At 44.5% G+C, this 12,412-nt stretch overlaps 1 protein-coding gene across 1 annotated transcript; it reads right to left on the minus strand.

Moving 5' to 3' along the window:
• Nucleotides 1-892: 892 nt before the first annotated feature.
• Nucleotides 893-9,138, minus strand: LOC115324944. Its single transcript, XM_040213674.1, has 4 exons — nt 8,319-9,138; nt 5,132-5,395; nt 3,169-3,429; nt 893-2,466 (listed from the first exon to the last, which is right to left on the minus strand). Exons 1-4 carry the CDS (start codon nt 9,136-9,138, stop codon nt 1,694-1,696), a joined length of 2,118 nt encoding a protein of 705 aa, XP_040069608.1. The 3' UTR covers nt 893-1,693.
• Between the last annotated feature and the right edge of the window lie 3,274 nt (nt 9,139-12,412).

The following is a 12,412-nucleotide window of genomic DNA, read 5'->3' on the forward strand; positions in this document are numbered from 1 at the left end:
TGGAGGCGGAGTTGCCTAGACTATAAAGCATATATATATATATGCACACACACAACGGACATGGTGGCAGGAGGCCGAAGGCGTGGGTATATAACTGGGAAGAAACAAACCCTTGGTGAAAACAGCAACAACGGACAATTTATTCTTCGATGTTTCGGCGAAAGTCCAGCCTTCGTCAGCTTCCTGACGAAGGCTGGACTCCGGCCAAAACGTCGAAGAATAAATCATCCGTTGTTGCTGTTTTCACCAAGGGTTTTTTTTTCTTCCCACTTTATATATATATACCAGTCCCTGGAAACTTCAATTAACATAGAAAAACAAATGAAATTCCTGCCAACCAAAGCTTACAGTAGACCTAGAACTGAAAATGCTCAGCCCAGTGGATAGTTAAATTAAGGTAGAGCAGTCTTAGCTAAACGTCAACTTAGGTTTTTCCATGGTATCACCTACTGCTACTATGCCTTGTTATGCAGAGCTAAAAGCACTTTCTAGGCTGATTCATGCAAACTTGAAGAATGCAGCTGGCCCAACAAGTGCAGGAGGCATTTCTAGAAGCATTTAAATGAAAAAGTAATTGTTTTTTTTATAATGAAGTCACCAAACATTTTTACCTTATTGCAATCCATTAAAAGCAGTTAGCATCCTCTGTATTTGCTCTACATTTATTAGTATATTATGATTGATCTCGGAAATAAAATTTATCACTAGAACCCCCAAGACACTGAAAGGCCATGAGACACTATACATGAATTTAAAACAACTTGCACAAATGCTTAATTCAAGCAATAACCTCAAAGGACAACTCCCCCCCAAGAAATACATTGCTATATGTTTCAACGTGCACACTCAATACAATATTTATGTTGGAAAACACAGTAGACAGACATCAGTAACTACCTTGCTGATCAGTTTTATTTGTGCTAGAACAAGAGTTTTACAAGTACTTGTAGGTGTTACAAGACAAATCATTAAGTGAAGGACAAATCATTAAATAACAGTACAGTAATGAAGAGAGCCAGGAACTTATAACCCTCATACATAACCTATAGTTACTAAAACAATTAACTAGACAAAATTAACACAGAAGTATGAAAACAAAATCAATCAAATCATGATGTGAAATGCTACCAACAAAAGCCCACTTTGCGGTCCACAGATACAGAAGGTTGTTGAAGCTATTCAATTATGATGCAATGTGGACAGAATAACGAAAGGTCTAAGTCCATCTCAGATTTTTCAAGTTACATAATAACAAAAAAGTTATTTTCTTATATGCCTGCTTGCAGTTAAAACAAGCCTACCCTACTGCTACCCATACAAGCTTCACACGTTTCTGTCAAAAAGGTTAGGGAAAGACACATTAGCAGGCTGAGACATTGAGATGATTTACTCAAACAATGGCCATCTTCCACAGGTCGATAATCAAATTAGCCCGACTAGACTCAGAAGAGCAAATGAAGCACACAAAGTATAACACAATGTAAACAAAGAAAACCACTTATGAACGTAGAGTTACTTGCAGCAACACATTAGGAGCAAAACAAGAAGTCTGAAGATGTGAAAGATCCAATCTCTATAGATTTCCCTTGTTGAAACGACCAAAAAACAGGGATAAATTATAACAGGATGTAGTTTTGGATATTTCAACTCCTAGGGAATAGTTACTTTACTTCGGCACCCCCGGTACATTGCATCAATCGCGCTCAAGAAGGTTTGGCAGATCACAGACATAGCTTACTGAGGGCTGCCTGAAAGTGAGAAAAAGGCATGGTGCCTTCAGCTGCTGTGGTTTAACAGCCTGCAAGTTCACATGAGAAAGAAAACAAGGCTTGATGTGCTGTGGGAAGGGACCTGCACAAGTGATGATAACTTCCCTGCACAGAAGCGTTACCTCACCTTTCAAAGACAAAACCCTCAAAATGGCGAAATAGCACATATCCTTTGTTTGAAAGACAGAGGAGTCTGTCTTTTTACTCCTGGCATAGTTTCGGCTGTGAAAAATCTGCCCTTTCCATGCGAAGCGTTTGTACTCTGCAGCCTGATCAAAGGAGGCCCCAGACCCAGCGGAAAGACAACTCTGTTCCTCATTGCTCAATGATGCCTTCGAAGAGTAACCCAGCAGGCACACATCGTTTGCATATTTGAAGTTTTGGAGCTTAGGGTATCCCAGAATGTCACAGCACATCACTTTGACACTGTCACTTAGAAGCGAAGACTCCAACGTTTGATCCAACTGCTGCGACATCACAACCCTTTCTACAATCTGGCACGGAACAGCATTTGATCCTTTCACCAGCTTCACGAGCTGCCCGTTACCGCTTTCAAATTCAAAAGCAGAATGGCCCCACAGTGGCCCCAGTTGCCGCACCGCTTCCGCTAGATGGAGTAACTGGTGCAGGTTGAATGTCATTGCTGCAGCTCCATACAGCCTCCCAGTCATGCCCACAAAGGTCCGGAGGAGTTTCTCTGAAAGCACAGCATGACATTATTAGAGGGATACTTCAACGAAATATACCCGTCGGGTTCAAAAATAGGTTGAATATGATCCACAATATCCGTAAATGACAATCGCAAGTTTGTATATTGAGCCTGGTGGCTGTATTTCTAGTTATGAACGACCTACTCTGGCAAGCGCTCGGAGAGCAGCCAGCAGAGTGACATCCCCCGCGATTGTGACGTAGTTGGTCTCGAGACGAGCAAAGCTATTGCGAGGCTGACGTCGAGAGAATGGCCTAGCCGTTGCAGCCACCGAAGCGGCTGCTTTTGTACGAATTTTGAGCGACGGTTTAATCTTCTATAATCTTGTAGAGGGACAATAGCAACTTTTGAGACACACAAAAGAGATTCTCGGTAAGAGGGGAGTTCCGCCTTCCCCTCTTCTCTTGTGATGGCCGGAGGCGAGACAGGCATCGTCACTACCTGTCAAGGTTCCTAGACGAGCATTACAAACAAGGCATTAGCGACATCCACCAGGTGCTCTTTGGTAATTGTTTAATTTCTTTTACAATTCCCTTTCGTGTCTTTTTTAACATGATATTGGTGTGTCCAACGTGATACTGCTCCTTTGAACACATATACACCAAAACATTAGTGCCGAAATTTCGTTGTAGTATCCTTTAAGGCTGGCCCGAAGCAGGACACAAAGAAACCGAAGGGGGAAGTACTCACCAGCAACATCAATGGATGCTGGAGTTACAGTGTCCCTCAAAAGTGCATGGATGGCCTCCACCAGCTTCTTTATGTGCAGCCAGTATTGGTCCGGAAGGACCCCGTACATGCAGGGAAGCCAGTAGTACAGGAGCCAATGGCGCCATTCGGAAGCCTTCCAGAATGTCCGTGTGCTCAGTGCCCTTGGGAGTCTCGTGAAGCTGTGTGGTGGCTTGATTTCAGCCAGCCGGCTGTTGATGATAGCAAGAGAGGCAGTGTTTCCTGCAAAATAAAGAGTTACTAAATATATAAAAGCATTTGGCAGCCTGTTTTTGAAAATTGGAGCAGAATCTTTGGTACTTATCGATTAATATGGAACAATTGGCTTAGATAAATTATCCCTTATAAAAAGAGTGCAAATTCCATGTGCCATTACTCTGATAAAACATACACTTGGTTTTCTTATACAAATGTCTAGCTTTAAGGTGGAATCCTCCCAATATGTAAGTGAAATCAGTTCACACTGCCTGCTAAGGATGGCAAAAAGCGCAGCAAAAAAAATAATAGTTTAGATGAAACAAAGCACAAATTGCCTTGCGTGGTTTAGCTTCCCAGTTTTGCCCATGCTCTTTTCCCGCTTTAACTTCCTATGTTACACAATCCAGCCCAATTATTCGTCTTATTGCTCAGTGCGGTCAGTCTGCAGAAGTCTTACGAGGCTTCCCACCGAATTCACAAACCTCACTCCAATTGAGGCGCCCCTTTATTTCCTCAAGGAAGCCGAGGGGAAGTGGAGGGCGCCTCAAGTGAAGTGAGGTCTGTGAATTCGACGATTAGTCTTCACAATTCTTAGAGCTCTTTCACAAATTAATAAGCTATAGTTGGTTACAGGTTAAGAAGGTAGCGGCAAATGCCCCTCAAAGGGAATCAGATATCCCTCCGCCACCTCCGCATCCAATAGCGTCCCACCGTTTCCGCGACGTCGCGGCCAACGCGCGAGGAGGGTCTTGCCTTTCTGTACATATTTGCTTTATCTTTCGACTTTGACTTAGCATTGTGAAAGCCACGAGAGGGAGATTAGAGTTTTGCCCCTCCGATGGAAACAAATACGACTTTCGGGGATTAGCTTCCCCCTCCGATAAATACAAAGGCTGCTTTCAGGGGCTCGGTTCCCCCTGCAATAAATACAAAGGTCCCTTTCTCAAAAAGTGGCATCGGAGACAAGTGGGAATCCATTGAAGCGGAACAAGGAGCGTTTCCAGTGAGCTCTTCTTTCGAATGCGGAGGGATTTGAAACGGGCGCATCACGCTTGTGGGAGGAGCTTCTCCTACCTTCTTGACTTGTAACCGACTATAGTAAAGTACCTGGAAGCCACAATGACAGATGTAATAATCTGGTTCCAACTGGCTTGGTGTCTCACTGTTCTGTTGTGAAATCTCTAGAATTGTGTAGTGAACTGACATTATACCTCCTCCCCCTTTTCCTTCCTTGTGCTATAAGTTATTTAAAGTTTGTACAAATAGTTTTGAAATTGGCACCCTGAATTAAAAAGAATGAAACAGGAGATTTTCCTGATGTTTGCTGCCAAAGTCTCTTATTTAAGCTACCGTGACATACTGAGCATGCACCATTGTTGCATAACTGCCTACCCCATACTTTGGGACGTTTGAAAAGTAAGCAAAGAACATACAAAGGACTCCTATTAAACAAAAAGGAAAGAAGTCATTCCCAACGAGGAAGAAAATGCCATTGATGCTGATATACTTTATATAGTAAGCTGGCCTCCTCCGCTTCTTCCATGTGACAGGACTATGTAACACTGGACGTGAATGTCATTACATGATGTGAGAAGAGCCTTGAAGAACTTACAGCTGCAGTTTGAGTTGAGGGCAGTGCTCAAGTGACAAGTTTAGGCATTTGCCTATAAATGTCTAATGTAACGTTGTAGCCCAAATGCAGCCCAAAATTTGTTTCTAAACTTACCGACATAGTATCGCTCTTGAGAGTTGGAGGAGCTGAGGAGCAGTTCTGTGATCTGTCTGACCACCCCCAACAGCACGGCGTGCATGTATTCAACTGTGAACCCCCAAACAAGGTTGAAATGTGGGAGGTTCACAGCTGGTGATGGGCCAAAGTACCCATTGACGGGAAAGGTACCGCCCAAGCTCAGGGCCAATTTCATGTCCCTAAGGACACCTGCAGATGTCCGGGGGGTCGTGTCTTGCAGGTTGGTGTACCGCATGCTTCCTGCAAGATTACAATGGGGACAAAATTAAAATGTGCTATTTTTGACAGAATGTGATAACAAATAACAAAGTCAAAATCTTGCCATCGACCATACCGATTTTCACATAAAGTGTGGTTCGCAGCAAGCCTACATTCAGAAGTAGCCTCAAGCAGACATGCTTTGATTGCAATGGGAGCATTGGCTACATAGCTGCTCATGCTGTGGTAGTACATTTCCTTTGAGCAAAAATAAACATGATTACGTACTAATCTTAGTGGGCATTTTTAAGGTCGCAAACAAATGCATGCGGCGAGTTAGTACAGAGTTCATAGTAAGTCGATCTAATTTTTCTTGTCTCCGTCGTTGTGGCGTATTGAGGTGTCTGCTTCAATCAAAATTATACATGTGAATGTAAAATTTCATTATTTATGAATTATTATTAACGAAACAATTGTTTTGTTATTTACTATCTGATACGGGCAAGAGAAAAAAGAATGCTTAGTGCATAAGTGTGAACGTGGAGCAGTGCCCGTCAACAGCGTCAAAGGTGTTGCCGAGATAAAAACAGACGATTGATGCACACTGCGAGAAAACTGAAACACTGCATGCTCCCACTCCCAGGATGCACCTAGGCGTTCTAGTTTCGCCTATAGCCCATTGAAAAAACATGGTCTCTTTGCGCGTTTGCGGTTCAAGTACCATAGAAAGCAATTATGTTATTTTAGAAACACGGGCAAACAATGACATGTGAGCAGTTGATTGAGAGTACATAGCCGACAATGGCCCATCACAGCGATTTACTACTGGCGCACCCAGAGTCAAAATTCCGAGCCGGCCGTAACGTTACGATAAACAAGGTCCATTTCCGATGCATGAGCTTTTTGTGCATGCACCCCTTCGTACTTCATGTAAGACATTGTCACATCAAAATGTAGACGACTTAGCAACAGTCCTACCATGAAATCGATAGGACACACACTCCACAGTCCGCTTCACAGAGGCATTGGAAAAGGGAGGGGGGAGGAGGGGGCGGCGATTGTTTTACCAGACATTTCAGTTTTATAGTAAACAAAAGAAGGGAAGGAGGCGGTTAAACCCCCTTCCCGCCTACCCATTCCGCCACCCAATCTCCATCTCCCAAAGAGTTCCGCCGCCAGTACCGCTTCATGACATTAGGCACGAAACACCAACATGCTACAGCAAGGTAATATCTTATCTTGCACAACAACAGCCGACAACCAATGAGCTACCATATTCAGGCACAAAGCCAAAGCACTAGTGTAATACAGTATGCTCAAATTTGGTATTTGCAATGAAATGTATCTAGACTGGATATACACTGCATGACACAGTTAGCACGAACACGGTATTAGCGCTCTTCCACATTTTGCCGAATCAAGGTACGCTGACACACAAGCTCGAAATAAGTGGTCTCCACTACACAGGTAGTTTTGACAGCAGCAATATAATTTTTGAACAGCAAAACTCGGTGATTACTTGTTTGTGATAACAGTGTTGCGCTGTGTACCTGAATGGTGAATGCCAGTTCAGACATTTGTTGAAGAACGACGGATTGAGTTACAACCACTTGCGACGAGACGCTACTACGACAGTGCTTCCCAAACTGTGGCACGCTACTCCCAGGGGGTGGTCGGGAACAAATTAAAAATACATTCTTGAGCCATGCTGCATGCTATTCTGCATAGCAAAGAGCTCATAGACGCGGACCCCAATGTCTTTTTCTGCATTAGAAGAGCACAGTGACATGCAAGCTTCCAGGCATGACACAAAAAAACAAAAAAACAATGGCCCAGGCTACGTCGTCTACTCTGGTGCATCATGCAGTGCCACTTTCATTGTATAATCCAGACGTTTGTGGTGGCAAAATGGAGAGACTTTCAAAGTTGCAGGAGGTATGTACAGGGCATGACCCTAAAACCAGCATACCTGGCAGGCCTTGCAAAAGTCGAGTTTCTAACGTGCCTACCTTAAATTTGCCATGCGAACGTCGTTTTGCAAAAAGTAGAGGTGGTGAAGTCTAAGAAAAATTTATCGGCTATTTAGGCTTTTGTGTTCAAAGCTTGGGATCCGCCCGCCATCTCTCCTTCTTCGCTGCGCATTCTGGAGTCCAAAACACCGGATCTGCATCAGATTGCCGCTTGAGTCGCAATGAGTGGCATTCCCTGCACGCACTTCGGAATTTTGCCAATGTTGTCGATTTCGTTCCTTTTTCCGCTCTAAGTTCCGCTTCTCGGATGCAGAGCATACTTTATGTGTGCGAGTCATCCGCAATGCATTTACATAAAGAACCATTGGATGACGTCCCCATAGCTGCTTACATTAGAGTCACCTGCCACTCCCGTGAATAATCGTTTGAGATGCTAGCACCGCCCCGTAGACACCCATGCAAACGTCCTTAAGTGGCAACAAGGAGTGCTTGGGAAGAATGCCGAAAGTGAAGCGCAACCGACGGCGCGAAACTGCAAAGTATCCCCCTAGCTTTTGTTGCAGTAATAAACAAAAAACGATATGCAAGATTTTCCTATGGCTTATATTGACTTCTTTACTGTATGAAAACTGGCTGATGAAGGTGGCATTCTGAGTGAAAGAATGCTGAGAACACTGACAGAGGCTGGCGACAATTGCAAGAAACAATGACTTTAAAGAAATATGATTTTAATGAGCACCAGCCGCAGCCTGTATGTGTGTAGCTGTCATGGAGGAGGGATCAAGGCAAGCTTAGTTACATACTTGGCGGCTTGCAGGCTAGAATAGTTTGGGGAGCACTGTACGACGGGTTACTGTGGCAACTAAGCATAATGGAACACAACTTAATGCAGTGCAGTCAATGCAAATGTCTGAACCGGCCTTAAACATACTTCGTACTTGTCTAGATTAAAAAATAATCTACTAATGTTTTCTACAGCGAGCTACTTGTCTTACCATCCAGGTGCTCCCCTCTTGTTAGGCACCACGGGCACCCGATGTACCCGTTAAACAGAGTGCAGTTCTGCACAGCTGCTCTTGCGGGGGCGTCCAGGCACCAGCACAGGATGTACGCCCGAGAGGCATGACTCAGCCCGTCATGCTCCCACACCACAGGATCCATGGAGTTGAGTCCATCAACAAACTGTTCCAAAAACAGGGCCATGTTAGGATGGCCCTTCCCAAACCAGAGCCCCGCAAGTGTACAGTGCTTGAACCTCTCCGGTGCAGGCAGTTCATTCACCAGAAACTGAATAGGCCAAACTGAAGCGCCCGACGATGAGAACACTGGGCTGCCATCCGTGTTTACAGTTAGTGTGACATCATCATTGTTCAATGTCCCTGAACTTCTCATCTCCCGGCAGGCTCGACCTTCTGTGACATCAGAGATATCACCAGGAGGAGGGGGAACCTTTGTCAGGGCGTCTTGAAGGAATGTCTTGGTCTTCGTTATTACATGCTGCAGCTGGTCATGCATATTTAGCGTCACGAAGAAGGCACCCTCATTCTTTAGTTGCCGAGCACTGGTACGGTGACTGCAGGTTCGGCACATCAATTCTTCACTGTCAGGTGTTCCAGTCATGCGGTCAGAGCAGCATGTGCAGTAGAAATGATACTGGATCAGGGCATCAGTCTGTTTTGTCCATAACTTTCTGAACAAATACTTGCTTCGAGGCAGAACATCTGCAGCTGGTGCAAACATGGTATTTATGACTACTAGGAGATTGTCGAGGTCGGCCCAGCTTAGCCCGCCAGCAAACATTAATGACATCACCATGGCAACTGCCTCCCCCTTGGTGGTACAAGAGTGGGGTAAGCCTTCCCTGCCCAATTCTCTGAGGGCGGACGTCAGTGCATTTGTGGCTGTCGCCGCACCAGCTCGAGGAAGATCACCGCCGCTTGGTTCTGCACTCGGGAAGCTTGTCGATTCGACATCTACGTCGCCCAATTCCAGCTCGTCACTTGCAATGTCACTTTCAGAGATATGCCCCACTGAAGTATCATGTCCGCTGGAGCCGACATCGCAGGTATCGGAGGCTGCATCGCCACTGTCCTGGCTGCTGCCGAGGCCACTTAGTCCTTCCTTTCTAATGCGAGACAACGTTGACTTGGGGATAGAAGGAGATCCACCCTTCTCCATGTACACCAGCCGCCTGCGTCGCGTTGGCGGCGCGTCCGCCATGTAGGTAGAAGATGAATGAACCAACGTAAGGAGGCACAAAAAAAGAAAAAAAAAGCCCAACTGCGATTAAAAAAAAAAAACGTCCAACGCCGCGTGGCCGCGTTGAGAGCACAACCAACGGCTCACCACAGCCCACATCAAGACAGCGCCGACGTCACGGTCGCGAGCATTGCTGGATAGATAAACCACAGAGCCGTCAGAGCCGTATATGAGAGCCGTGTATGCGTAGGGGTTAATTAAAATTTTTTTAAATGGACGACGTTTAGCGTCACCTAGCTACTCAATGACTACGAATTCTGAATACCCTAAATACAAATACGCAGGGCTCAACTTTGATACTCCTGTGAGAATGCTGCTGGTTTTTCGCCGAATGAAGTAACAAGAAGCGGACGTTTGGCAAAAAAAGTACATATAGGGCTCATGGTGACCAAATTTCTGTTGTGGTTCACTGGTACTAGACAGGATTATTGAAATTGAGCTCAAAGATGCAATCGTGGGGTAAGGTGGCTAAGCCACGTCTAACTGCGTTTGTATACGCACGCGCAATATCCGGCGTTTCGTGAACCAAAGAAAGTGCTCCGGTATTCGTTTTGTATCGCTCGGGGATGAGGGTATTGTACATTCGTGAAAAGTCAGATAATCGAAAACGCAAGCAGCGTATTCGGCCACGGTGTCATGACAAGGAATGATGCTGCTTAATCGAAACCGAGACTGAGTGGCTAGTGCACTGGGTGGTACACGTTGGGACGCTTCGATGTTGGAAGAAGTCTATAGACCTTTTCACCCTCCGTCGCATGGGCGCTGCCATCTTGGAATCACGTGATGGGTCCGCCATTAGGTTGCTTCAACTTGTTGCTCCGCTCTCCCGTCCGCGCCTTGGCGGATGCGTTGAATTCGTGTTTTTCGTCGCGTTTCACCACGTCTCTTGCAAGTTGCCTTACTCCGTAAAGTGTCTTCCGATGCTTATACGTACCATGCAATTGCATTACATTATTATGCGCGCAACTTCTGTAGTTGGTTTTGTTACACGTTTTGAATATTTCTTTTTACCGTCGGCGTGCGGGATACCTGTGAAAAGGTTTTATAGGAACAGGAATCGGCGTTAGCACTTGCGCACATTGAATACATATATGACTTGAAGAGAGCCTCGAGGGTTCAAATACCAATAACTTATGAGAACTGAGGTTTGGTTACTAATAAGGGCCGAACATTTGCAAGAGGAAACCCAATGTTCTTGTATACATGAGTGCGCATTGGTGTCAAGGAAGGAAATAAAAACACTCAGCGTAATTAGCCACGTGTTTTTCCTCAAAACATTGTAGTACAACAGATCGAAAACAGTTTCTTTTGATTACACTAGGGAACTAGTGGACAAGACGCGGGAACAAACATTTAGTTTGAATTATTTTTAATGCTAGGAATAATGGCACCTTAACATTAGGCAACTTGTTTGTTCGCAATATCACACCTATATCTGTTTCACGTTCTTAATCGCATGTGTGATATAAGCATTCGCTTTATCGGTTTATTTAGGAATTCCACGGAATTGTATATCGTGCTTGGTCCCATGTTCATAATGTTTCAGTTGCTTGAGTCATTTTTTTAAATATAACCATGTAGTTTCAATTAATTTATTTCAACACAAATATTTGAACTTCCCACGTAAGAAACTGTCACAGACAGCTTGATAGTGCCTATGATTCACAAAGTGCTGCGCCGAAAAGAATCGTTTTGCATGAAAATCATTCGAGTGCAGCCGGTTGTCGACGGCGAATAGGGATTTACTTTCAGCAGCTGGCGACGTCAAAATGTGCAAAGCGCATCGCTTCAAATCAGTGAACAGCTTTCTACACAGGTCCATTGTGTGTGGCGCCTGGCATTCGACTTGAGCCAAGCTTATCGGAGATAATTTCTTTTGCGCTCTTCAATTTCATTCGGCAAATTTAACGGAAGATGAATATCAGACATTATTTGAAGTCTGGCATTCACTTATCTTACGATTCTCATACCTTGAGAACGTCATAAGCAAATGTTCATATAACAAAAAGTTTATTTCATAAGGCCAATATTTTGAAACGCTGTAAATGAGAACTTTAGTTAAAGAAATTTTGCAGTCAGCCTAGGCTGGTCTATCAATATATGTCTCGAGCGCTTAATTTCTTTAAATAACACAGGCCGAGACAATATCACTTTTTTTTATATTGTCTACGTGATTATATGAAACTTTTCTAGTCATTATAAAAGACGTTTCGAGTCTCGAAAGTTAAAAAAAGGTTGGCGTACGGAAACCAAACATCGAACAGTAAACTTGTCAGTTCATCTGTTCTTGGTGATTCAGCAGATTGTTAATCATGTTGTCGACCAGCTTTTTCGCTAAGCACTCATGCAATATAGTCTGTTGCAATATAAGATGATCAGTTCGATATCTGACTTGAGCGCGAGCTATCTACCTTCCGCACCGCTCGGTGCACGCACAGCCAAAGCACGGCGGCAGGCAACGAGCGCACGCTGCAGGCGGAGCTTGTCCTGCTCTTTTTCTTTTCTTAAAATTAGTGTCCCCGGGTACGGATGTGGACAATGGTGCTCCTCCCTGTGCATCAGCACAGTTGTTTCACCGCCGAACCTGGCCGAAATTAACGATGGACGGAATCAGACGCATATAGTGTTTGTAAAAAAAGATCGCAATTTAGGCTCGAAACCACTTCGTGGTTTGCCAAGTGGCTCAATACTATTGTTGCATTCGCTGTGTGCTACTGGAAAGAAATTCATATCGTAAAATTAATCGAAAGTGACATGAAACCGCATCACAATCGCGTGCACGTTGAAACCGAAACCGACCAAATTGAAGCAACCTCATGGCGGCGAGTGC

This window comes from Ixodes scapularis, unplaced genomic scaffold (assembly GCF_016920785.2).
Source record: "Ixodes scapularis isolate PalLabHiFi unplaced genomic scaffold, ASM1692078v2 ptg000830l_1__unscaffolded, whole genome shotgun sequence".
Lineage (NCBI taxonomy): Eukaryota > Metazoa > Arthropoda > Arachnida > Ixodida > Ixodidae > Ixodes > Ixodes scapularis.